The 27,623-nt window shown below is 43.5% G+C and overlaps 2 protein-coding genes and 1 non-coding gene across 3 annotated transcripts in view; 1 reads left to right on the top strand and 2 right to left on the bottom strand.

Annotated features, from left to right (window-relative positions):
* NME7 (NME/NM23 family member 7) overlaps window positions 1–2,277 on the top strand; it is a 247,828-nt gene extending 245,551 nt beyond the window's left edge. The window contains exon 12 of the mRNA XM_027564741.1: window positions 1,477–2,277. Within this exon, the coding sequence (XP_027420542.1) occupies window positions 1,477–1,509 (33 nt within the window). The 3' untranslated portion in view covers window positions 1,510–2,277. The remainder of the gene's footprint in view (window positions 1–1,476) is intronic.
* ATP1B1 (ATPase Na+/K+ transporting subunit beta 1) lies at window positions 1,574–27,623 on the bottom strand. The gene is made up of 6 exons (XM_027564743.1): window positions 26,990–27,623; window positions 22,504–22,632; window positions 9,599–9,754; window positions 7,685–7,869; window positions 4,126–4,206; window positions 1,574–2,999 (listed from the first exon to the last, which is right to left on the bottom strand). The coding sequence occupies exons 1-6, from the start codon at window positions 27,084–27,086 to the stop codon at window positions 2,736–2,738; spliced, it is 912 nt and encodes a 303-aa protein (XP_027420544.1). The 5' UTR covers window positions 27,087–27,623; the 3' UTR covers window positions 1,574–2,735.
* Window positions 13,171–13,302, bottom strand: LOC113907136. The gene has a single exon (XR_003515120.1). It is a non-coding gene; the product is annotated as a small nucleolar RNA SNORA66 (small nucleolar RNA).

Raw genomic sequence — 27,623 nt, 5'->3', positions numbered from 1 at the left:
TGCTGGAGAAGGGATGGGCTACCCACTCTAGTATTCTTGGGCTTCCCTTGTGGCTCAGCTGGTAAAGAATCCGCCTGCAATGCAGGATACCTGGGTTCTACCCCTGAGTTGGGAAGATCCCCTGGAGAAGGGAAAGGCTACCCACTCCAGTATTCTGGCCTGGAGAATTCCATGGACTGTATAGTCCATGGGGTCACCAAGAGTCGGACACAACTGAGCAACTTGCACTTTCTTTCACTTTCACTTAAACAAGGACTTAGGCCAAACCATGAACTGAAAACCAGGGTATAAACCTTCTTAATTTATTGAACCTCAACTTTTTTTGGCACATGCTAGTTTTTTCAGTTTTATTATTTTTCATATTCTTTCCCATTATGGATTATCACAGGATATTGGGTATAGTTCCCTGTACTATACATTAGGAACTTGTTATTTATCCATACTATATACAATAGTTTGCAGCTGATAATCTCAACTCCTAATCCATCCCGCCCCTGCTCCATCACCCCTTAGCAACCACAAGTCTGTTCCCTGTGAGTCTGTTTCATAGGTAAGTTATGTTCTATTTTAGATCCCACATATAAATGATGTATTTGTCTTTGTCTGACTTGCATAGTATGATAATCTCTGGGTCCATCCATGTTGCTGCAAATGGCATTAAGTTCCTTTTATGGCTGAGTAATATTCCATTGTGTATGTGTGTGTGTATACACCATATCCTCTTTTTCATTCGTCTCTTGAAGGACATTTAGGTTGCTTCCATGGCTTGGCTGTTGTGAACAGTGCTGCTATGAACATATGGGTGCATGTGTCTTTTCAAATTGTAGTTTCGTCAGGATGTATTCCCAGGAGTGGGACTGTTAGATCATATAGTAGCTTTTAGTTTTTTGAGAAACCTCCATACTGATCTCCACAGTAGCTGCACCAATGAACATTCCAACCAACAGAGTAATAGAGATCCCTTTTCTCCACACATACTCCAGCATTTATTTTTTTGTAGACTTAAAGATGGCCATTCTGACTGGTATGTGATGGTACCTTATTGTAGTTTTGATATGCATTTCTCTAATAATTAGTGATGCTGAGCATCTTTTCATGTGCCTATTGCTCATCTGTACATTTCTTTGGGGAAACATCTATATACATTTTCTGTCCATTTTTTGATTGCTAGTGTCACTTTTTTTTTGAACTGAAGCAATAACAACCTTGACTTTTTTTGAACAGCAGTATCTTGTGAAGCACTAGCAGGAACCAAAATTTCATGTTTTCTAAACTAAGTATCAATGCAAAATATTTCTAAACTTGAACTTTAAAACTTCATTGAGTCTCTGCCACCAGTTAACCTGGTTGTCTCACAGGAAAGGGTGTGCACCTTGATGTCCAATGTCCAGAGTCCTGACCCAGCTCTTGGCTTCTGTTGGATGGAAAAGGCCAAACTTCCATAGGAACTAATGAAATCACATTTTTGTCTTTCAGGTTCAGTATTTCTTCAAGATCTTGGATAACTAGCAGTGTAGAAAGTAAAGCAGTCACAGGTTGGGGCATTTAGACAAGAGTGAATCACGCACATGAGGAATGTGTTCATTCTTTTATTGTCCATTGTTTTAACCTGACTGAATACAAGATCAACAAGAGCACTGTACTCCTGGCAATTATGACATATGTTAGAACATGGATTTTGCACTGTAGACAACAGTCAACATCAGTCTATGGGGTACTGCGTTGCTTTTTATAAAGTCCAAAATAAAGATTTATTTTCAAACAAGTGACTTTGGTTTATTTCATACATTACACTTTTTCTTGCAGAAAAAAATAAAATTGTACAACTGCATAAATATAAAATTCTTCCACCATGAAAATGGTTAAAACATTCATAAAGACACAGCACCAGCATGTGATGCCTCCAGAGAAAGGAAAAAAGGAAAGTGAAAGAAAATGTACAAAGCAAATTAATCGGCCCTATCACTAGCCAAAGTGATGGGCGCTCCAGATCTCACCCACAGTTTCAGAACGGACCGGAGGACAGGGAGAGGGAAGTCAGGACGGCATTCAGTACAAAGCACAACACAACCCATCACCTCTGTGTGTTTCCATAGTGTCACTTAAAATTTAAAGGGCAGTTCCCCCATGACAGCCCACCCCACCCCCCCCACCCAGACCCAGGAAAAAAAAAAGAAGACCTAACACCACAGGAAAAGACTATGGAGTGTGTTAAAAATGCTCATCGATGGGCCGTTACATCTGAAAGAGCCAAACCCAAAGAGGAAAAAAAAAAAAGTACCATGCCAGTTTTATTCCCATTGAATATTTACACCTTGGACAGCAAACCTTGCTCACATAGAGTAGAAAACGGATACGATAAAACATGGCTTGAAAAATGACCAGAGTGTGCACCTAGAGTACTGTACACTAAATGAAATACACAAGGCAGCAATACTTAGGGGCAGAAACACTGCTTACTACAGGTCAGTCATGGAATCATAATTTACAGTAAAAATGGGCACGTCCCAAGGCTCAATTTTTATTTTTTTCGTCATTTACAGTAGAATAAATATTTTGTTGCTATTGCTACACTTTAAATTTACATTCTAACCTATTAAATGCAGAAAGCTAGTGTAAAGCATATAGATTAAGTGTAGGTCCCATACGTATGACAGTTTGTTCAAGACTAGTAGGTTTTTGTATCTTTTTTTAAACTTTTTTAAATGGCTAGTGGGAAAGATGTGTGCTTGTGATCAGCTCTTAACTTCAATTTTTACATCAAAGCGTCCCTGAAAACGGTCTTTCTCACTGTACCCAATGTTCTCACCATACGCCTTACACTCTATGCGGATTTCAGTGTCCATGGTGAGGTTGGTGAACTGCACAGCCAGGAGAGGCTGCAGGTACTTGGGCTGCAGAAGCTTGCCGTAGTAGGGATAATACTGCAGAGGGAAACCAGGGTAGCCGCCCAGTCCAAAGTACTCTATGCTTCCAACTTTCTCCTTATCTTCGTCTCGCTAAAAAACCAGAGAGGGAATGAGATTTTAATGGCTCACATCCTGGGAATCACTATTTGTACTCACACACAAATGAGACTGTCAGTCCCACAAAGCTGTCTGCTAGAACACCATCAGTCATCCTCTAAGATGCCAGCTCAAACTCCTCCGGGAGGAGGGGAACATTAACCACTGGAGGATGTGCCACACCTAACATATACTATATTTGACACATATGCAGCCTAATCCATAGCAGCCTTGAGAAATGGTCCTCGATGGAGACTGTGCTCACTGTACAAACGGGAAGCTGCAGCAGAGGCCAATTAAGCATTTCTTCAAGCTAACACAACCTTCCAGAAATAGAGCCAACACTGAAAGTCAGAAACTCTTCAGTATGGGTCCAGTGGATATTCTCAATGACATTATCTCTCAAAGTTTAACTATGTGCCTTGCATTTTCTTGTGTCCATTTCCTTTCTTGGTGCCAACATAAAATTGGACCTTTTGGAGATTCCTTTTATTCTACTTAAAGGAAATACACATTGATGGTTACCTTCATATTTTTATTTTTTTTAAAAAAAAAAACAAGAAACAACTTTTCAGTGTAAAATTGTCAGTTGGAAAAAAAATGTTGACCTCAAGTTTTTAACACAACATATAGGCTACAGAAACATTTGTATGGGCTAATTCACCTCTCAGATCTTTAAACCAGTATCCCAAATGATTAAATTTGTTTCTTGTTCCAGTGGAGAAACTGACAGTTTTATTCTTGTTACATCTTATGGTTTTGTTAAGTTTTACCCAGCGTTGACTTCCCTGACGGACGGTAAAGCGTCTGTCTACAATGCGGGAGACCCGGGTTCAATCCCTGGGTTGGGAAGATCCCCTGGAGAAGGAAATGGCAAGCCACTCTAGGACCACTGCCTGGAAAATCCCACGGACAGAGGAGCCTGGTAGGCTACAGTCCATGGGGTCGCAAAAAGTCGGACACGACTGAGCGACTTCACTTTCACCTACAACTCAGTTGGCTGAGACTAATTCCTGGAAGCAGTGTTTCTTATTTCCAAGTTAAAATTTTACCTCTAATTTAAAACCATCTCATTTATTCTCCCCTCTCCCCCACCTACCCTCAGTAACTCAGATCTTACCTTGCCAGTGCACTGAACAGGCAGGACATACGGATTATACTTCATCACTGGGTAAGTCTCCAAGGACTCATTCTTGGGAGGCTAAAAATAAAACCCATGTTGGTCAGTAAGTCTGTAAATAATTTTTTTTTATTTCTGAAAAAGAAAACTAAAACTTGTAGCCCAAACAAGTACACTTTTGTCAGCTGAAATAATAACCAAACACTTGAGGACAGCAGAATGAATGACTGCCCTAACCAATCTAGGAAAGGTCATTAAATTTCTTGAAAATAAATGCTCAACTTTTGTTCTAAATGGAACTTCTAATGGTAACCCATTATGTGCTCTATTCAAGAACACTGAAAAATAAGAGCCAACTCAGAAATAATCCTCTTTTCTCATTTGCTAAGATTAAAATTAGATGGAAAGGTGGGTTGACATTTCTGTTTTTATAAAACTGGGCTTTCCTCCCGAGCCATGAATAAATAATGCCATCCTTCTCCTTTAAGCATGCCTTCTTCAAGTAAGCTTTCCTTTTTTAAATCTCCAGTAGAGGCACTGTCATTTAAGTCCCAATTTTGTTAGGAAATTCCAGCATATAAAACAGATAAAGGTGGCGCTGCCCTAAAGTCTCGTAAAGGGGAGAATCCACTGAAGGGACCCACAGTACACTTTGAAAGTTACGGCTGAAGTGAAATACCCAGGGCCTGCCCTCCTACATCCCTGGCTCAAATCCACCTCATAAGACGAGTGAGGAACATCTACTCCCTGGAACACAGCCACTTGCCTACTCACATCAGCAGAGCACGAGTCTTGACATGAGACGTAAACAGTCTAATCAGAGTTAGATAAAAGGGACAATTTTCTGTATCAGTAAGGGCCTTTTGGTACTATTGTTTTGGAATACAAAAAGATGATCATCTAGATTTAACTCTCTTGGAACTTTCTGCCAGCAATAGACTTATCTTTATTTATTTTTTTTTTATATATATATTTTTTATTTTATTTTATTTTATTTTTTTCTAATTTTATTTTATTTTTAAACTTTACATAATTGTATTAGTTTTGTCAAATAAAATATGTCGAGAAAATGTTTACTAACAAAGTAGGTACTGGACTCTGTCTTTAGGGAGGAGGAATCAGGTACATGAAGTAAGACGTGGAGTCCTACAATCTCTATGATTGCAACAACAAAAGAGTTTGGGATTTGGGATGGGGTGCTAGTCAGAAAGTGGTGATGGGTAACCAAGGGGAGTCCAAAGCAGGGGGGCTTGTGGGGGAGACTGAAAAGTAAGAGTAGCTGAATTCATAACTTTAACAGAATATAAATATGCGGAGAGATGTGAATCATAACAGACTAGAAGTACTGCCTCTGTAGGGGACAAATATCATTCAGCATCTATAAAGAGAAAATACCAAAATTACCAGAAAGATTCCAAGAGCAAAGATCACGATTAGTCCTTGGGACACACTGCACCAATTCCTTTCACTGCTGAGTAGCTGGTTTATCTTGGTGAAGAGCTTCCTAGCAATATGAACATCAACTCTGTGTGTTGTAACGGCTCTCACCCTTTTTCTTCCATTATATCCTAGTCCAGACTTCCCTGGGGCTCAATCAGTAAAAAAAAATCTACCTGCAATGCAGGAGACCTGAGTTTGATCCCTGGGTCAGGAAGATCCCCTGGAGAAGGAAATGGCAACCCAGTCCAGTATTCTTGCCTGGGAAATCCCACAGAGGAGCCTGGCAGGCTACAGTCCATGGGGTCGCAGAGAGTTGGTCATGGCTGAGTGACTAAACCACCACCATCCTAGTCTAAGTGAAAAGAAGATTTAAAATTCTGTTGAGCGATACATACATTTCTGTGGGCAATCCATCAAATCAGCCAGCCATCTACCCACTTATCTATTTTTTCCTCCTGTGGCAGTGAGGGAGTTTTGTTACATCCTTCGGTTATGGTAATAAAACTTTTCATCTCTACATTGACTTTTAAAAAATATTATTCATGGGTAACATTGTGGGGAAAAAAATAGCATGTAACAGAAAGTTGATGAACAAAAGAGCCAGATTCCAGAAGGAAGTAAGTTTGTTCATATAACTCTGTATACTGCAGTCAATTCCTATCAGAACCAAAACTACCCTTTTAATGGTGATATTCATATGCGCAAATGCAAGAAACCTTATGGAAGAATGCATGCTTAAGAGAAAAGGATGGCATTTTTAAATTCATGATCTGGGGGAGAGAATAAACTTAGCAATTGTATAAAAGCAGAGGTAACACCAATACAATTTTTCCTTCTAAAGAATTACTATCATCGCACTAAATAGAGGCAACTTGCCATTTTTTGGTGATCTCCAGGAATACTTACCTTTTAGGGGTTGCAATAATGGCAAAAACCAATGGCATTGTTATAAAAGTTCAACCTAGTATTCAACTAATTTTGCAATGAAATCTTTGTTCAATAAGAACAAAGTTTATTTCTGATGATCAGATCATTTTTTTCAAATTACCAGATACTTTTTTTAATATAAATTTATTTATTTTAATTGGAGGCTAATTACTTTACAATATTGTATTGGTTTTGCCATACATCAACATGAACCCACCATGGGTATACATGTGTTCCCCATCTTGAACCCCCTTCCCACTTCCCTCCCTGTACCATCCCTCTGGGTCATCCCAGTACACCAGCCCCAAGCATCCTGTATCCTGCATCAAACCTGGACTGGTGATTCATTTCATATATGATATTATACATGTTTGAATGCCATTCTCCCAAAACATCCCACCTTCTCCCTCTCCCACAGAGTCCAAAAGAGTGTTCTATACATCTGTGTCTCTTTCGCTGTCTCGCATACAGGGTTATCGTTACCATCTTTCTAAATTCCATATATATGTGTTAGTATACTGTATTGGTGTTTTTCTTTCTGGCTTACTTCACTCTGTATAATAGGCTCCAGTTTCATCCACCTCATTAGAATTGATTCAAATGTATTCTTTCTAATGGCTGAGTAATACTCCATTGTGTATATGTACCACAGCTTTCTTATCCATTCGTCTGCTGATGGACATCTAGGTTGCTTCCATGTCATGGCTATTATAAACAGTGCTGTGATGAACATTGGGGTACACGTGTCTCTTTCAATTCTGGTTTCCTTGGTGTGTATGCCCAGCAGCGGGAAATATATACTGTATACTGTGGCCCCTAGAGTACCAAAATCAGAGTCTGACTGTACAGGCAGGTAGGTTTTAAACTTAAGAGATACCTGTTTCTCTTTTTACTTTTAAAGAATTTATACAATTACATTATAGAAATGCAGAACAGGGCCACCGGACTGATGTCAGAATTTGACTCTGCCACATAGGACTTCTCTAACTTTAGGAAATAAGATTAATGACCTAACTCTAAGAATTTCAAGATGGCTACAGAGGTTTTCAATGTTACTCTACTGATGGGGCTTTAAAACTGTCACTGAGGACCCTTTAAAAGCTCATTATAGTCTCTTCTTCTCATACCAATTAAGAGCTACATTTAAGTGTGAATGACTCATTGAAATTCTGTGATTTAAAATATTACTTGCCTTAGGTTTGAAGCCCAGAACTCGGTTGAGCTTTATAATGACACATGGTTTGCCATCTTTGTAGCCGTAAGTTTCATCATTTATTCCAGAGCAATTTCCCAGCCATTCAAGCTTGAACCTGCAGACTTTTCGCTCTCCTTGTTCGTTGTTCAATTCTCCTCGATCTTTGAGTTCGCTGGGCACGTCTGAAAATGCAAATGCCATGTGCACATTGTATTGACAATTCCCTGAGCGTTACTGATATAGGACAGGGCTCTCTTCCTGTCACAATGACTGATTCTCAGACAGGGCTATCCTGCACTTACTGTATCGCCTGAATTAAGGAAAGATTCCCAGCAAGCCATCTCTCATCTCTCCACTGACCTTAAAAAGGTCTTTTTACCAAAAGCACCAGCCAGTACCTGACCTCACACCAAAACATCATAGTACTCAATAGAGCTTGATGAGCACGCACATGATGTCTGCTCTCTAGCAATATTTCTCTTCCTTTAAATAATGGATGACTCTGCTGTTTAGAAGACTGAAAGGAAACTGGATCTCTCTTCATGAGTAGCATTGTTTGCACAGGTCAGCATCAGCTCAGCTCAATAATGGGGATGTTATAATTAGAACACAAATTAAAAGGACTGCCAGTAATTTTCAGAACTAGAAGTTTCTTGACTGGGATTTCTTAGAGCTATGCTGCTAATGAACACGCTAAACAGTAAAAAGTGAACAGGAAAGAATTGTTTTTCCTTTTCAACCACCATTCAGGGTTTGAAAAAAATTTTTTTGAGTTTTTGCCTTTTAACACAGTTCTTATAAGCATTTGTTTGATGGGGAAAATTTATAGCTGTGTATTTTAAATTGAAAGCCTTAGGAAAAAATAAATGAAAATAAAATTCAAAGTTAAAGCATTCTGCAGGAAATTGATGCAAATACCATAAACTATGTATGTGTATGTATTTTTAAGTCCACAAATTAACTATTTTCCCTTCCAATAATAAAGTACCTCAGTTCAGTCCATCTCCTGAAAAGTGATTCACTCTATCATATAGGCCATTTAATTATTACAAAGTAAGATGAAAATCTCATTTAAATTCAAATGAGAAAAATTTCATGAAGATGTTTCTTTTAAATTACTAAATCCTTTCAAAATAACTTAAAATGACAATTTACCCCATATTACACAACCATCTGCCATATAAAGAACTGGAGTTGAATGGAATTAGAAAAACTGATTATCACCAAGTAACTCACAGAAGCATCTTATTTGTGATAGGTATGATAACAAAACTAGGAAATTCATACTCCAGGGAGCAAGGGGGAGGATGTGTTTGTGTCAATGGCTTAATGAAACTAAGAGCTATTCTTTACGTTCATCAGTCATTCCCTTATCCAGATGCTTAGCTGCCCAAGATGTATTTCATTATCCATCCTGGCCAGGGTTTCTAAAATATACCCTGACCATAAACCCTCTTCCATCAGTTCAGTGTGGTTATAGCTGATCACACCAAAGGGTCATTTGGGTGAGAGAAGGTCCTGTGAACTCTTCTGTAGGGGCCAGGGGATTGGGGGGAGGGAGCGGGGCAGAAATCTGGAAATATAAGCAATTGTGTTTCTCAAAACCAATGTATGTAGGAGGATCAGAATTGTAGTATGGTCTTTGAGTCTGATCAGTGAACAGAGATGCCTGACAGTGTTCAAAACGCACCTTTCAAGTAGGGGTTAAAGTACCATTTGCAGCTATACAGTTTCACTGTATCCAAGCCTAACCCATAAGTCTTTCTGCTTTAAAAAACAAAACAGTTCCTCTCAATATAGTCAGAGTTAATCTTTTAAATACTTTAGGAGGATCTTTCAATCATTAAATACCAAATAGAAACAGGAGATCAGAATTAACCAATCACAATAATCCAAAACATGTCTACTTACTGCCACAATCTTCGAAAATCATATCATCCTTCTGGGCTGAATCTCTGTACTTCTTCAGGAAATTATCTATGTTATCCACATATGTCATATAGCTCTTGGGATCGTTAGGACGAAAGGCAATTTCAGTCTTTTGGATCTGAGGAATCTGTGTTAATCCTAGACCAGGTAGAAAGTTAGAAAAACAGAGAAAATCATGAGTGGGAAGGCAATCAACCATGATACTGCAGACTCTCCACGTGTAAAACATACTTTGCTAATGCATTCTGGCTAAAAAGAAACCATGAGTCCACCAAGATATGCAGAAGCAGACTCTTCACATGTAAAACATATTTTGCTAATGCCTTCTAGCTAAAAAGAAAGGCTTTTGAGACTTCCCCAGTGGGTCCAGTGGTTAAGACTCCACCTTCCAATGCAGGGGCTGTAGGTTCAATTCTGCAGTGTGCAGCCAAAAATTTAAAAAACTGGGTTAAATTCTCTCTTGTGTGAAATCCTTTCTCTGGCATTTAGGTTAAGTACATAAGTACCAATGATTGTGTCTTAAGATCAGATATCATATAAGTTCCCCAGCAACATTTCATGATAGACATACCTCTGTTTTATGAATGAAACACTTCTTGCACAGAAAGCTTAAGTACCTGGCCCACAGTCACAGAGGAAGTGGTGGAACCAGAATTCCAACCCAGGCATACTGTACTCTAAAGCCTGTTCTCTTTCCAGTCTTCCTCTGTGCCCAAGTTAAAAAAAAAAAAATGCATTGCAAGCCAGTATCTCATGCAGATGATTCTTCCTTCCCTAACTGCACATAAGACTGAGCACAGAGGTCTTCCTCCATATTCCTTTTAATCAATGAACTTATGACCACTGAAAACTGCAGACTTAAGACTACTCAACAGAGACATATGAATCTTTTAACCTAAACTGGAGGAATATGGAATTTATGTGCTTCTCCAGCTTTCCATTCCAAACATTCTGAGCAAGTGCCAGACAGGGTAAAAACCAAAGTATGTATACCTTGGATTTCCACTCTTTAACAGACTTCTTAGATTCTTTAACTTCTAAAAGCCTCTGCCATTGACATGACTTCCTAGATAAACATTTGAGCAGAGCTACACAGCACTGTCTCAGACAGCGACTGGACAGTCAGTCACAACAGCATTCTATTCTAGGGCTGCAGATAAAATATAAAATGCACAGTTACACTTTAATTGCAGATAAACCATGAATAATGTTTTACACAAGTATGTCTTATGTAAAACTGGGGACATACATAAAAAATTATTCATGGTTTACCTGAAGTTCACATTTAACTGGGCAGCCTGTATTTTTATTTGTTAATCTAGCAACCCTATATGAATCCCCAGTCCCAGACTTGCCCTCTTGGTGTTGAGCACAGAAGGAGCCTCATCATCACAGTCTTTCAGGGTAACCTCCATTGCTCTCACTTCGAGGCTTATTAAATGTGCAGCCTTCCCAGCTCTGCTGGGGACCTGCCAACTCCCCATCTCTAAGGGTGCAACGTGGGAATCTCTGCTTACCAAGCTTGAAGAGATCCTTAAGCACTCTTGGTTTGAGAACTACTGCTGTAGAGGATGAGAACCTGGGTGTGGCAGTCCTGACTCAATGACCTCATTAAAGCAGAAGTGATGACCAGAGGGTAGTAACCATTTGGTGGTTTAGTCACTAAGTCGTGTCTGACTCTTGCAACCCAATGGACTATAGTCTGCCAGGTTCCTCTGTCCATGGGATTCTCTGGAGTGGACTGACACTTCCTTTTCCAGGGGATCTTCCCGACCCAGGAATCGAACCATGTTCTCCTGCATCTCTCTGCAGGCAGATTCGTTACCAACTGAGCTACAAGGGAAGCCCATTTAGCAGCACCATTTGTGAGGCTTCAGACCAGGTTTCAGTAGGGTCTGGGCTAAATGACCCGTTATTTTTCCTCATCATTAACGATGGCTTTGCGCTTCAAAAGTAATTAAATAATGAGGCTGGGGAGAGCTCAGGGCTGAATGGGTAAGTTCTTCTGTGCCTGCAGTTACCTAGAGGCATGGAAATGATGAAGACGGAACGTGAGGGTCTGCAGCCAGGCAGAGAGGGTGCCCGAGACAAGCTACGAGTGACATCTCAGAAAGGAAAATGAAGAACCTGAAGAATTTCTGGGGGTAGGGGGAGTGTCAATGGTGATAAAAATGAGTCTAAAAGGGAAGAAGCAGGAAAAGACTCTTCCATTAAAAACAAAGGTTACTACAATTAAAACATTTTTTTATGATGTTCACAAACCATAGAAAATCATATGACTTAGTCAATTTAAATATACTCTAAAAAATGTTTTTCTGTTGACACATTATTAACTTAGAAAATGGGCATTGTGATTATTTATTGTACAAAAAAAGGCCACATGATAAAGACGATAGAGACCTACATGCAAATATACACAAACAAACAGACTGCCACTGGGACTGCCTGCCTGAGCTAGAGCAGTTGGCAGGGCACCTCCTGCTGAAATACAGAAAGTCTAGGAGGGAGGGTCGTTGCTGGTTTGCATTGTAAACAAGACATCTAAGTCAAGGTGACTTCCCTGGACCTGGGGAAGAGCAGAGGCAGGCCCAGAGCTAGAGGTTTCACAGAACTCGGGGGGAGGGGACGTTCTCCTAATCCTGGAGTCAGGAGGGAACAGAAGAGCCTCAGGGACATTCACTGGTCTCCGGGGTCGGGTGGGGGGGCCACTGAGAAAGGCAGCGCACAGGGCGAGCAGAGCTCAGGCAAAAGCCCCTGAAGGTGTCAGGTACTCCGTGTGCCTGCACGGGGGTGGGCAGAAACAGACTAACATACGTGCACAGGGTTCAACAGTGTTTCCAGGCTTGGGCAAGAGAGAGGCGGGAGAGCAGTGGACAGACGAGAGAGAGGAGACCAACCGTCAGAAGCCGAGGAAGGAAGGAGGTGGGGAAGAACCGGCTGGCTGACTGCAAGGACATCAGCGTGGTGAGTCAGTCACGGCAGTCGAGGTCTCTCTGCAGAGCGGTGACACAGCAAAACACAAAACACTAACAACGTCCGTGAGCCGGTGTGAGATTTGGGGCATCTCACCCAACAGTTCGAAAGGTCACGTTGAGAGCAAACATGGTGGCATCTGAATGGCGAGGGGAGGGTCACCCAGTCAGCGTTCCCTCTGGCCCAGCTTCAGCTCTCCTCCCCAGCAGTCTGCCTTGCACTTTCCGGCTGCTTCTGCATCTCTCTTCCCTGGCTATGCTACCTCCCAGGTGGTATGTGTGTACGAGTACAAGTGATGTACTTCTCCGGTTCTCCCAGAGAAGAAAGGAGAGCAAGAAGAGGAGGTGGGGTTCTGCAGAGAGCTGTCCTTTCCCTCTCAATGCCGAGTGCAGGGTCCCCACTATTAAACAGACCAGGTGACACGTGTGAGACCCCAAAGCATTAGCTCCTTTCACTCAGTGCTCTGGCTCTTTACTACCAAAAGGGCACGGCTAGTGAGTTCTTCAGCAGCCTGAGAGCTCTGGTGAAAACCAAATTCATGCCTATCCAGAGACTTGTACCAGACCCCGGTTTTTTTTTAATAATGTACTGGGCAGAGTAGACCACCTTGATAGCATCCAAGGCGAATCCATTTCTATCACCACAATTACTTTAGCAAACCTGGTTCCCCTCACTCCTACAACATCGTGCAGAGCTAGTGATCGAGTCTGCACACCAGCAATTCTTATCAGAAACACTGCCGTTAGTCATCTGATTAATGAAAATACAGATATTATTATTACATGCACAATGGCACCACTGGCTCAGAAACGAGTTATACACCACAGGTCTTGTATCTACCAAGTTCCAAGAGCCCAAATCCTTCAGAGAGCTTGGCTTATGATCAAGCCTGTATGTTACCATATGAGAGTCATGTAGATCAAATACACTTGGAGAATCTCTCTGTTCTGCATGGAGAAACATCACTGATGAAACCAAGGATGTAAGAGGTGAAGTGGACAGGTAAGCTTTGGGTCTTGCCATCCTTTGAGTTGCCCAGCTGGATAAGACCTTGGGCCAAAGTTGGCAGATGGAGCCCAGGAACGACAGACCAACCCCCGGGGAGTGCAGCCACGTCTCGCTCTCTTCTATAGGTGAAACTTCCCCTCTGGAGTCTGCACAATCGTAGAAGGTATAACTAATATAAGCCTTAGTGACTATCCTTTTAAGATACTCAACTTCTGATCTAAATGTTCCTTCCAGAAAAGCATGAACCATTTGGGTTGAGGTCATGCAATCAGTTTCTCTCTCTAAACCCTAACCTATGGGAGCACACACATATATAATACACAAATATCCAGGAGGCCACCCCAGAGTCAAGTGTGGCTCTCGCCTCCTTGGTGTGTTCTTCAGCTCCCCTTCCTCATATTTCTGGAAGGCCCCTCACTCTCTCACCTACCACCTTTGCCTCTTCTCTTTTCTTTGTCTAGAATCTGCTAACCTGAAAATTTCTCTTCCTGGAAGCTATCAGAGAGCAATCCCCTGGACTGTTCTGTTCTGAATAATCTTAATTAGGAGAGTTCTCTGATGAGATTTTCTCTAAACCATTAGGAAAATTCCTAATAATTTCTCTAAAGCAATTAGATACTCAAAAGAAGAAGATGAAGGACCCTTGACCTGGTATCTAAATCCTTTAAACCATTTATATTATCAGACTAATTTTCCATTAGTCTGGGATAAAAAGGGATAGAACTGGATTTGGCAACTTCTTTATTTTCTTGGGGCTTCCTGGTGGCTCAGATGGTAAAGAATCTGCCTGCAATGAGGGAGACCTGGGTTCGATCCCTGGGTCAGGAATATCCCCTGGAGAAGGAAACAGCTACCCACTCCAGTATTCTGGTCTGGAGAATTCCATGGACAGAGGAGCCTGGTGGGCTACAATTGATAGGATCGCAAAGAGTCATCTTGAGTCCATAAGCAAATTTCTCAACCATGACCCTCTCCAAGGACTCCACAAATCCCTTCAGCTGTCCCTCTCCACAATGCTCACTCCTTACAATTGTTAGTTATAGCTCTGGATAAGGACAAGCTTTGTTTGCAGTAGTAACTCTCCGAGGCCAAAGACAGCAGAACACCCAATCACTGACTTGCAGTTTCAAATTATATTCTAGGAAACAGACCTAACCTTCTGCTTCTCCAGTCTTCTGAACTTGAACCTACATGAACCACACTAAGCTCTGGACAGCTTAGCCCTCAACTAATCATTTGCTGTAAATTACAGACTACTATCAAATAGAGTCACCTGAAAGGACTGAAATGAGAATCTGGATATGTGAAGCTTTAATATTTGGTTTTTAATTAGTATGTCAACTTCACATAAGATTTGAAGTTTAATTAAAAAAAAAAAAAAAACTTTTGGCTTTACACTTGACTTTGAATTACATTGACCTCTTGGTTCCCCATTTGAATTACACTGACCTCTTCTTGGTTCCCCATTTCTTGAGAAACAAATAAGGAAAACACATCACCATGAACTTTAGTAGGGTTCACAGCAGGAGGGGTCAGGGGAAAGTAAAAGAGGAAGGGAAAGGAAAGAGAAAAGAAAGACTGTTTATTAAGAAAAGTATTTTGCTTCTAATTAGGTTTATAATGTAGCAAGCTTATAATTTCTCCATCTACTTAACGAGTTTGAAGTATTTAAACTAGAATGCATTCATTTTAACCTTGCAAAGTTACTCAAAGGGAATTCCAAAGTACAGCTGCTTGTGCCTGTCATTTATTACAACCAATAAATTACTAGGCCAAATACCCTAAATAGGAATCACTTTTCACAGAAACCTCCAGAAGACAAAAACGTGCTTATAAAGGTAGCCTTGCACATACTACATACATACTAGTCTCCTGAACATTCCAAGTAGAAAAGTAATTTTCCATTCAAAGAAAAAACTGGGAACGTGGTTTTATACACATAGTCATACAAATCTAGGTACACATAAATACACACATACATGGGCTTCCCTGGTGGCTCAGTGGTAAAAAACCTGCCTGCCAAGGCAGGATAGGCAGGAGATGCGGGTTTGATCCCTGAGTCAGGAAGACCCCCTGGAGGAGGAAATGGCCACCCACTCCAGTATTCTTGCCTGGAACAATCCACGGATAGAGGAGCATGGCGGAGTACAGGGCATGGAGTCACAAAGAGCTGGACACTACTGAGTGCACACACACACATGCACGTGCGCACACACACACACACACTCACACGTATTCCCCCTTCAAATGCCACTAGGTTATTTACGGGTTTTGATTGTTGCTTTTAATTTTTATGTTACCTATGCAGGATTAATATCAATTTACCTTACAAAAATACAATGAGGGCACAGGAGAAAAGGTGCCACTGTACTTTCTGGAAACCAGTCGCCTAAACCTCACCTTCTGCCTCTGATTCGCTTTCGACTGTGGCCTGCGATCAGCTGAAGTCAACCCCCTGCCTCTGGGCAGGTTCTCGTCTCTACCCTCCCCAACCCGCAAGAATCTCAAGAAGCTGCTCTCTTTGAAAAGTCTTAGAAAGATGGGTAGCTGGACTCTCTCTACAGCCTATTTGGGTGTTCAGTAACCCTCACTGTATGGAAATCTTTTCTCCTAAGTTAAATGGCATGCACATTGGTTGAAGGCTCTTCTCCATTTATGGAATTACCCTATATCATCAGATTTTTTTTTCCTATAGTTGTATAATCATCTTCAGGTGAGCAGAGAGAACTACTGATATTTAATTCAACGGCTCTATCTTAGACTATCTTAGGCTCTATCTTAGTGTTGGAGAAGACTCTTGAGAGTCCCTTGGACTGCAAGGAGATCCAACCAGTCCATTCTGAAAGAGATCAGCCCTGGAATTTCTTTGGAAGGAGTGATGCTAAAGCTGAAACTCCAGTACTTTGGCCACCTCATGTGAAGAGTTGACTCATTGGAAAAGACTCTGATGCTGGGAGGGATTGGGGGCAGGAGGAGAAGGGGACGACAGAGGATGAGATGGCTGGATGGCATCGCTGACTCAATGGACATGAGTCTCAGTGAACTCCGGGAGTTGGTGATGGACAGGGAGGCCTGGCGAGCTGCAATTTATGGAGTCGCAAAGAGTCAGACACGACTGAGCGACTGATCTGATCTGATCTTAGACACACATGGAATTTCACAGGGACATAGCTTTAATATCTTGTATAGCTCATTATTATGCTTGTTCTCAGTAAAATAAATAATAATCAGTTTTATAATGGAAAACTATAAATAATCAAATCTACCATATTAATGATGCTTTTTTTAATCCAAGGCCAAACTGATGAACAAGCACACACAGTATTTTGATTTTAGATACAAAATTTGCTAAGTGACCAATATCCTAAAATAAGACGCCGCATTGCACAGGATATCTGATGATGTCTACTCATGCATGTTATGTGGGGAAAGATACTTTGCTGGCTGGAAGCCACTAGGCAATACCCTCCCATTTCCCCTTCGTCTTCCCAGCTTCTCTCATCTTGTCTGTCAGATGAGCCATGAGGTCTGGAGATTACTAGAATGGGAGCAAAGAACAAGCACAGATAGCAAGTGCAACCCATCATATTTCACCATAGACAGGGAGGTAGAAATGCAGGCTGAAGGTTGATGTCGTTTCCACCACCACCTTCCCCAAAAGAGAGTGGCAGAAAAGCCCGACATGAAGCTTCAGATTCATCTCCCCACTCCCATCTCCACCTCTGCGTGAAATTTGTTACCTGGTTCTATTCACCAGAGGTCTTTGCTCTGCTCAGTCATCTAAAATGAGCATATGAAGTAAGACACATTTTTTTCTGTGACTCCAAGAATGCTTTTAAGTTAATCAGTAGGCTTCCTGTGCACCTGAGCTGACATGATTAATCATACCTTTATCTTTAGACTAGAAGAAAAAGCACCCTGGGTGGGTGAATTGTGAAGGCGTAAGAGCCAGGCTCACTGACAAAGGGACCCTGGAGTTTGCTGTCCTCAACCCTTTACCAAACTACAAGTCTGGGTAGGTGCCCCTGGAAACCTTAGCGCCACCAATACCAACTCATCCATAGCCTCAGACTCCGGGAGCAGGCTGGCAGAACCCATGGGAGGAAGGGAGGAGAGGCAGGTGGGGGAACTGAGTGCCAGGTGGGGCTGGAGGGCATCAGCTGTTTATCATATAAGCTCACAGATCAACAGAATCTAACGGAATGGCAGAAAAACACCTTGCTGGCACTCTGAAGTAACAATTCCCCCAAAGTATAAGGAAGCCAGATATGTCCAATTCCCCCTTTTGAAATTTAAGTGAAAGAGACTAAATACAGTGTGATAATAGTTTGGAAAGAAAAAAAAAGGGAATTCTGAGACTGACGTAATGACTTCTCAAGAAATCACTGGCATTACAGTGAGACTGGAATTCCAATGCCTTGACAAGATGTTTCCCAATCAAGGTCAAGTGGAGCCTGCTGGTGGTGGCAGTGTGGTCTGCTGGTCTCTGCCCACCCTGTTCCCCTGCCTCAATGCTGGCTACCATCTCACTGAAAATATGAGCCCTTTAAAATGAATTCTTCCTATCCTGTACTTCCCTGGTGGCTCAGATGGTAAAGCGTCTGCCTACAATGCAGGAGACCTGGGATCGATCCCTGGGTTGGGAAGATCTCCTGGAGAAGGAAATGGAAACCCACTCCAGTATTCTTGCCTGGAAAATCCCATGGATGGAGGAGCCTGGTGGGCTACAATCCATGGGGTCGCAAAGAGTCGGACACGACTGAGTGACTTCACTTAAATCACTTCCTACACTGAGCCATCTTTACATCAAAACAAAACAAAAACCTGCCCATAACTTAAGAGGAAGAGCACACATCCACACCTGCTCACCAGGAAGCAAGGCGGCTGGGGATCTCCCAGACCCCCTGACTAACACACGGTGACCTTCGTTTCGTGCCCCTGTGGCTCTGTGCATGCAGGGCGGGGTGGACGAGGGATGGACGAGGGATGGAAGGGGAGACTTCTCCCTCACACCACTGGCCAGGCAGCAAAAAGCGCAGGGTCAAACCAGGGGCAGGCACAGTGAGTGTGCATGTGCATGTGGGCACGTGGGTGTGCCTGCTGCTCTCTCCTGCACGCTGACAACTGCGTCTCTCTCCAGACCCAACACCCTTAACCTGTGAGAAGAGATGCCACTGACCACTGCTGAGGATCTTCTTAAGAGGGTCCCCCAGGGAGGAAAGCTTGGCAGGGGTGAACCCAAAAGTGGGGGTATTTTAGAGGGAGAGGGTAGGACCACCACGATGCCACTTAAATGTACTTAACCATTTTTCTTAAACATGTTTCCTAACCCAGATTCTCCCACTCTCCATGGAAAGCTAAGACCCTATTGTTGTTGCTTAGGTGTTAAGTCCTACCCGACTCTTTGTGACCTCATGGACTCCATCAGGCTTCTCTGTCCGTGGGATTTCCCAGGCAGGAATACTGGAGTGGGTTGCCATTCCCTTCTCCAGGGGATCTTCCTGACCAATGAAAATCTAAGTGTACAAAACATCCATGTTATATTATCCAAAGGCTGGAAATACTAAATTCAATATCCAAAAAGAAGACACTCTGCTTCCAGTGAAATGACAGGGCTATACAAAATAGAGGTACCTGTTAACAGCTACCATTTACCTAGTGCCATGAGGTTTGTGACTCTAAAGTACTATTCACTTTATGTATATGTAGTATCTTTTTTAATCCTTAATCCCTATTTTATAGATAAGAAAACTGAGGCTTAGTGAGGTTAAGTACTGTGTGGAATTGGTGGGATTGTGTCCAGTTCCACAGCCTCTGCTTATCCTTTTCAGGTCCGTTTTATTGGGAACTTATGTGTCATGGCTTGCGACCTCAGGAACTGTTCTCACGTTTAGGTTACGCAACATGCAACTGCCAACAGGTAACCATTTTTTGACCCACCAAAATAGCAAATTAATATGTTTCAACATAAAATCTCAGCAGCCCTTGCCTTCCAGGCTGAGTAGGCACTTCTGTTTCAATATCACACAGCAACACGACTTTGTAAGGAATATTATAACCACCTATGGCCACAACTGGTCAGGGCAAGAAACTGTACGTTATCTATTTTTTTTCTACATTTTTCTTCTGTTTAAAGATTTATTCCTTGCCCTGAGACTTTTGTGTTTAGCCCCGCAGCTTGTCCAGTATTATAGACAAACAGACGCAAATGTTCTGTACAATTGCCGCTGCTTAATTTGGCCACATTCACACATGTTATTTAGAAGAGATCTGATGACAAGGTATTCCAGTGTGAAACGGGCAGTCAAACCTCAGTCTGGTCAGGTTTGTCTTCATGACTCAAGTTCAGTTAATAATAGCATTAATAAGTCTTTACATCTTTAAATAACAGACCACCTCTTTCACACTCACTAAGTTCATTTGACTTAAATATACATTTTCCCCCCTTTAACGGTCATGAAAACAGAGGCTTAAATATATTAATTTGAAGTCAAAAATTTTGCCAGTGTTTCTATACAGTCCATCAGTCTGTGGCCTGAGAAATAGTTATTGCCTACCAAAAATATAAATTCTTAAGATGTGTTAAAGAGAGCCCGGGAGGGTCCTTCAGAGCACTCAGGGAGAGTCCACAGGCTGTGCTTCTCGATTCTCAGCAGCAAGTGTCCTGCCGACCCGGCCACCTCGCTCAAAGGCCACTATCACTTTCAAATGAATGTTATGTCCCTTGAAAAGCTGAGGTTTGTAAAAGGAAGCTTGGCCTAGCCTCTACTGGCAAGATGATGGGTGAGGAAAAGGAGAGACAGCGAAACGGCAAAGAACTTGGGGGGGTGTGGAAGGGGGTGGGATGGAGGGCTGAGGAGGACTCTTCCTGTGACTCAGACCGAAGGACAGGAATGCATATTTCCAAGATGAGCCACCGGCATTCCTCTGGAGAAGCGACTGTTTGTCAGGTCAGTCCAACTGCTGTGAGGACACTAAATATAGGTACTCAGAACACGTCTTTTAGGAAGGGGCTGGAAGGAAGGGGAGGGAGGGAAATGCAAGGTCATTTGTAAGCCCTTACTTCAAAGGGCTGGCTCTTTGACTTTTTTCTTTTTGAAAGTGAAACTTCCCTTTCTGAAGAGACCATGAAGAATACTTTTAATTTTATTATGGATTGACTCCACAAAGGTTAAATACTCAAGGGCCAGTTTTTAAACTGGAAATTTTTTTTAGGAAATTAAAGAAAATGCTTGACTTTGTTGTCACCTTGAGTATAAGAATTGTTAGAAAATGGCATCATGATTGAAAATTAGCTTTTAAATGGCAAAAAAAAAAAAGGAAGTCTACAAAGATTTAGAATTATGACTGCTAATGCTACCATAAAAGCTGAAGCAGACATGAATGTTAAAAGACACACCATGCTTGACTGTCACAAAAGCCAGTGTCCAACATGTTTACTTAAGATCCTACATTTCTCTGTACAAACCAGAATTCTCACCTCAACCTTTCCACAGACCCACCTCTTTGAGGAAACAGTTGTCATAAACTGTGAATTATTTAGCAGGTTTAAGTCATTTTATATACTTACATGTTCTCTTTTTGTCATTTCCCAAATCCCCTAGATCTAAATTTATCTGTAAATATTTAGGATTTTTCTGACAGTAGAGGACTATTTGACTTGGGGCTAACAAGGAGTGTTTTCCAGCTCCATATTCTGAAGACTTTCTTCTGAGAGTCCTTCTCAGGCCCAAGGAGGAGGTGGACATGACAAGCTTGTGACTGGCAGCCACACTTGATCAAGGCCGCTCAGTCCCATGAAGACAGCCTCGAAACTGTCACCTCAATACAGCTGTTAGTAAACCGTTGCCCGGGGAAAGTGGAGACGGGACACGTCACCGCCACCCCTGGTGGCAGCCTCAAGGTCACTGACCATGTGAGAACCTGGAAGTTATGCAACATTTCCTCTCTCGAGGCCTCCTGACAATGACTTTTAGACCAGCCAGACAGTACAATCACTAACAGAATAATCGAGTGTGCTGGCTCTGCGGTCTCGTCCTTGTGTCAGTGTCAGGCAAAAGGGCCGTGGGACTCCCCGGGGTTTAGTGACCGCCGAGGATACACATGCCTACAGGGCAGGTCACTCTACAGTGACTGCATTCACGTCACAGCAGGGCTCTCATGTGGCAGCCTGCACTTCTCCATGATAAGCTCTTTGTGGCCCCAAGTTTTCAGAGCTAAAGGAGACAGCTACTTAACCTGCAAAGGGAGCCCAGAAAGCCAGTAAATAAGATGCCTACTAAACAAACAGACATAAATAGAGGAGTGAAGAGAGTGTGCCTTGTTGAAGGTCAAGCTGCCCGTCAAGAACAGGTGAAAGAATGGACTCCTGAAGTCAGGACTCCCCTCCCTGGGAGTTGGTGGCCATTTCAGGGCGTCTCATCATCCCTAAAAATAAATTAACCTTTAAAAACGAGAGCCAAAGTGGTTTTTTAAAGGATTTATCTGAGTCATAGTCCCCTCAAGCAAGTGAAAAATGTGTGTGAGCTGGAAAGGCCCCATAACAAGCCCACTAACCAACCCCTCGGGTGTGAGGGACAATGAGAGCAAGGCTCCGGTCAGAGTCACAGAGCAGGTGAGCACCAGACTGGATAAAGGACCAGGGCTCTTTTCCCTCCCAGCAGAGCTGGGAAAGATGTCTGCAACCCCAGCAGCATTGCCTGCAATGCAGGTAGGAGAGCTGGCTGCAAGAGACACAGTCCCCATTTTTTCTTCCCAAGCTGGCTTTGCAACCACGTGTCAGACAAATGTTCAGAAGAATGTGCTCAGAAAATACAACTATTGTTGGCAGAAGTGTTATATCAGTTGCGAAAGTGACCCTTCTTTTACTTCCAGAAGAAAACTGAACATATTTACATTCATTTTACCTGGTGGGGCCACTCGGTCCTGATATGTGGGCTTAAATTCACTGATGGTGAGCAGCATCACTTGGATGGTTCCGATGAAGATGCCCGCCAGGCAGCCATAAAAAATTACGTAGAATAGAAGGATCTTAACTGCAAGGAGAACAGACAGAAATAAAAAAGGCTATGAAGCAGTCCTGTGCTCAGAATGCAGGGCGAACCTTGCCGGAGATGACTGGATTTCCTTCCTGGCTTCCCCTCTAAGCTGTGTCTTCAGAGTCTCCTTTCCCAATCTTGATCAAGAGTCTGCACCTCACTCCCAGACTCCCAGACTGTGGGGCAAAAACAGGGGGACAGGGAGCCCTCCATTATAATGTATCTGTGTTGCAGGATGGTTAAGGGTAGGATGAATATTCAACGAGAACTAATATTCTTTAGGAAATACTTTTATTCTCTAAATTTAAAAAAAGAACAGTCATGAAGATCATCAATAAAACCTAGAGCTGTGTTTGTGTGCTTATGCAATGCCTTTCAAATATGACAATATACTCCCTTAGAGAACGATGTTTCCTTTGCTTGCTTATCCCTTGACATTCCAACACTACAATCCAGGCCCTGATGCTTCTCCAAACATTCGAATGCCCGTGAGTTTTTATGCTGAGAAAGAGTGATGAATGCTGAGCAAGCTGGTGAAGCTCTCTTGACCAAGTACACCCTCTTTCCTTTCGGGGCACCAAACAAGGGGGGACAAAAGAAAAAAGAAGGAACTGCTATGGTAAAATGGCAAGTAGAAATTTTTATTTCATCTTCTGACTGGACTCAGATTAAGGACTGATAAAACTGACTTCTCTTCTTCCCATAGTTCACAGGATAACAGAATGGAAGCTGAAATAGCTGCAAAAGCCAAAATAAAAAAAACACCAAAAACCAAAAACAAAAACCCAAAAAACAAACCTTGAAGCCCATGGACTGGAATGAAGGTATCAGTTACCAGTTTACAGGGATTATCTCCCAGATTAGCCGCATAGTAACAGGCTGTACTAGGCATCGCCGGGCAGCCCTGTGCCAGCCAAACACTCAGTGTGAAGGCAGCAGTGGGAACGGGGTTATCAAGTCTGAAACATGACTGCACAAAGGGGCCTTAAGTTACTTCTCAAAACGCTCAGATTCCTGCAGTAAAAGCTGGGGTCCTTGGGAAAAAGAAATAGAACAAAAGTATTATTGAAGTGTGTGTGTATGTGTGTGAAGGAGGTCAGGAGGGAGTGGGTTCACTGTGGCTAGAATTAGCCAGGTTTGCCTTCTGTGTATACTTCAAAGCTCAACTTTTCTATCAGCAATAAATAGTTCAGGGGAAATGATACTCTAGAGTTGTTAAAACAAGCAAAATCCACATAAAACCATACGAAAAATGCTTCACCATAATCCTTTTTCTCCTCCATTTAAAAAAAAAAAAAGGAAAAGAAGGAAATGGGCAAAGACCCACGCCAAGATAAGAAGAAATGAAAAGACTGTACAATCCAGAACTACAGCTGCCCAGCTCAATCCATGCCTCCCCGCAGGACAAGAGTTAAGTGCTGCATTCTGTATCCAGGCAGCAGTAGGCAAATGGCAAGGCTGTGACGTCAAGAGATCTGGAAAAATTTTCCAGTGAACGCTCCTAAGAGGTGCAGGAGCTGGTGTAACATGGTCAGCGCGGTTCTCTGCTGCCCCCACCCTAGGCGCTTATAGCCTAACCACGGAAACGTTTAACACTCATTTCTGGGGCTCCAGATACCCAATTCTAATGACAGGAGGAGGTACAGAATTGAGGCTACGATTTGATTTAAAATACAAGTATGACTGGGGGAAAACAACTCATTTTGCAAGCACACGGATTCAATTTCAGGAGATACAGCCTCCCCTATCTGCCCAACACTGTACCCTCCGGGAATTGAGGGGTTCTCCACTTTTGTGCTGAGGTGTTACTGAGCACAGTCTCCACCGTCGGTGCTGTGAGGTCACTTGCTTCCAGTGGGCAAGGCAGGTGTGGTGGGGCGTAGGCACTGGTGCCAACATGCTGGCTCGAAAAGAAAAACCAGGTATATTGTACCAACCTGACAGGGTGGCGCAGAGGGTACACTTTAGACACTTTTTTTTCCTTTTGAAAAAATAGTTCTTCCTTTAAAAAAAACATATAAGTAATATAGAATAATTCCAATTAAAAAAAAAAAGAGTACCCTTCAAAAGGTCATATGCAGAAGGGAAAATGGCATCTGGGCCCAGCGGTCAACATATACACCTACCAACGCCTGTATTAACTTAACAAAAAGGTAGACAGCACTGGGCGATTTGCGTGCTGCGCTCTCTCCAGCAGGTGACAGGCAAGGCTCTTGCGTCCATCTTGGTGAAAATCTACCTACAAGCAGAACTGAACCAAGGGCAACCTGCCCTGGTCTCAAGGGCATCCATGTTGGGCCCAGGACTGGAAAGGTGGCATTTTCTCCACAGGAAGACACGGCTGCTGCCGCCTTCTCTGTCTATGAGAGACGCTGTCATTTCTTATATGGCCAGAAAGGAGTAGACATACTACTGCAAAAGAAAAACTGGATTTCTTAGCCCAGCACCTCATCTGCACCTTGGAAAATGGAAGGAAAGATGAACCATAAGCATCAGTACTCACGTCTGCATTCATGAATCAGTGTATCGACACCGCTGTAGGTAGTATCAAGACACAAACACCAACACACACACGCTTTCTCTCTCTCTCATATGGAGGTCCTGTCAGTTTACAGAACAAGTCGCTCCATACTGCCTTACCCTCTAAAACAAATATTATTCTGGAATTGGAATGAGGAAAGAAAGATGTTTTATGAGAGGGGAAAACTCTAGAGGGCCAATTTTACAATATGCCTAGAATCCATGCAGCCCCTAGCCCCTGCCGAAGCTGTGGTCAGATCATCGTGGTAGGAACCTCCAGTGAATCTGGGAGAAGGGGGCCCATCCTGCAGCGCACCCCTCAGACCTCACTCAAGTTACCAAGAGTCGCTGGGAGATGGCCCAGGCTGGGAGCTGTTCATTCCACAAACACCCTGAATTCTCCAGGCCTTCCCTTCCACTTTAAGGAAACACAGACAGCTATCATTCTGCATGAGAAACTATGGCAGTAACCCCACTGAAGAATACAGTCTTCCCAAAATAAAATATAAAATACAAGCTGTAAGCCATCGCCTTAAAGACGTGCATTCAACATGCTCAGGATACCTATGCTGGTATGGGATAAGATTTCACCTTGACTAACCTTGAAGTGTGATGCATTATTAACCCTTTACTTTTCAATCAAGAGAGACCCATTACAGGCTGCTTTTTTTTTCCCCTCTACAAGAATCGTACGTTCCAGGTTCTTCCATTTCAAAATGTCAGCCAAGCGCTATTTCCCTGACTCATTCTCCTGCCGATGCTCACAGAGCCTTCCAATCAGAAGAATCACATCAGCACCTACCCAGGGCTCCCTCAGTGGTTGCAGTGGCCGGGCTAGTGGTGTTGGTGATGGTGATGATGATATTAGAGAAGGAGGGGGCAGTGATGCAGGAGGGGGGAGTTCCCTCCCTCCTTCCTTCTCTCTTCCGCAGTCACGACTCATATTCAGATTTGCCTACAACTCTGCCCTTCAAAATGACCTTACCAAAAAAAAAAAAAAGTCACCCTTCCCGTGTAGAGAGGCAGAAGACAAGTAAGGTATCTAATTTGCAACGGAAAAAAAAAAAAAAAAAAAAAAATCTATCCAGCCAAGCAACAGGCTACTCAAAATCTTGTAAGATGACCTGTTTCTGCCTTTATGCTATTTATTTCTTACACCCAGGCACCGATTCTGCCTCTCTCTGTAGACCCTGAAAACAAACCGACTTTGCCATGTTTGCGGGCCAAGGCTCAGAAACGGAGTCCTGACACAGAGCTTCCAGGGCTGTTTCTGGGCTGTGATGACTCCAGGGTAGGTCATCGGTGGCGAGATTCTAGGTCTCGCTACGAAATACTGCAGTGTATGGATTCTGTCACCGCCGCCCCCCACCCCCGCCTTCTGAAGTACATATTTAGACTAGAAGATAGGTGCTATAATACACAAACTCTCCTGCATTCGATCCGATTTCCTTCCTGCGGTTCTCTCAGAGCCTCAAATTTCATTTTTAAGGACTTGGGACACGACTGTAAGGGAGAGACAGATCAACTCTCCCACCGCCGGACCGTTCCCCGGACGGAAGGGCTCCAGTGATGCTCAGATAGTCTACAACTGACCGAGACCGCCACAATCCACATAACGCTCTACCTGGCGAGCTCCCATCCCCGCCCGCGCCTATCCCGGGGACTCTGCATTCCGCACAGGGATGACAAGCCCGGGCCAGCGCTCACCACCCGAGCCCGCTGCGCCCTCGCCAGCGCGGAGAGCGCCGAGCGGTCCGCAGAGCCTGCGCGGGGGATGCGCCTACCCGGAAACACAAGGCGCTAGGGGGGCAAGAGCTGCGGACCCCGTACTTACACCAGCTGCCACCGGTCCTGCCCAAAAACTCCTTCTTCTCCGAGTTCCAGATAAATTTCTTCCAGCTGCCCTCCTCCTTGGCTTTTCCGCGGGCCATGGTGGCGGGTCAGCAGCTGCCGCAGGGACTGAAGATGGGTGACTGCGGCGTGCGCCCTCGCGTCCTCCCGGGGTGCCGCTCGGTGTTCCCGGCCTGGCTCTCCGCTGGCTGCACCCGCCGCTGGCGCTGCGGCTCTCTGAGTGCCAGACGCGCGGCGGAGAAGCAGAGTCAGGAGCGGCAGGAGGGGTAGGCGGCGGCGGCGGCGGCGGGGGCGGGGGCGGAGGGAGGAGGGAGGGACCGCGCACGCTGGGCGGCTCCGAGCCCCGCACCTATTGGTGGGCGCGCGGCCGCTCGCGGGCTCTCTTTGGTCCGCCACGCGCTCCTCTTGCCCTTTGGAGGTGGGCGCGGGGGAGGGAGTTCGGGGCCCGCAGATACGGCTCCCGCAGCCACCAGGGACGCCTGTACGGCCCCCACCTCCTATGACCTCTGCAGAAACAGACAGGGACAGGAGAAAGTCAGAAGGAAGGACGAACAAACGACTGCCGTCCGCCACGAGTCGAGAAATTGGCTGGGGCGCACGCCCTACCTTTACTATAT

The sequence above is a fragment of the Bos indicus x Bos taurus genome, chromosome 16 (genome assembly GCF_003369695.1).
Source record: "Bos indicus x Bos taurus breed Angus x Brahman F1 hybrid chromosome 16, Bos_hybrid_MaternalHap_v2.0, whole genome shotgun sequence".
Lineage (NCBI taxonomy): Eukaryota > Metazoa > Chordata > Mammalia > Artiodactyla > Bovidae > Bos > Bos indicus x Bos taurus.
This window is presented reverse-complemented; position numbering and strand designations above follow the sequence as displayed.

What these genes read in the sequence shown, in the direction of transcription:
- ATP1B1 (XM_027564743.1), bottom strand. Translation starts at nt 27,086, where the DNA reads ATGGCCCGCGGAAAAGCCAAGGAGGAGGGCAGCTGGAAGAAATTTATC. An exon ending in GGACCGAGTGGCCCCACCAG is followed by an intron (nt 9,755 to 22,503) that starts GTAAAATGAATG and finishes TACCTGGTCTAG; the next exon opens with GATTAACACAGATTCCTCAG. An exon ending in GATTTTCGAAGATTGTGGCA is followed by an intron (nt 7,870 to 9,598) that starts GTAAGTAGACAT and finishes TTGCATTTTCAG; the next exon opens with ACGTGCCCAGCGAACTCAAA.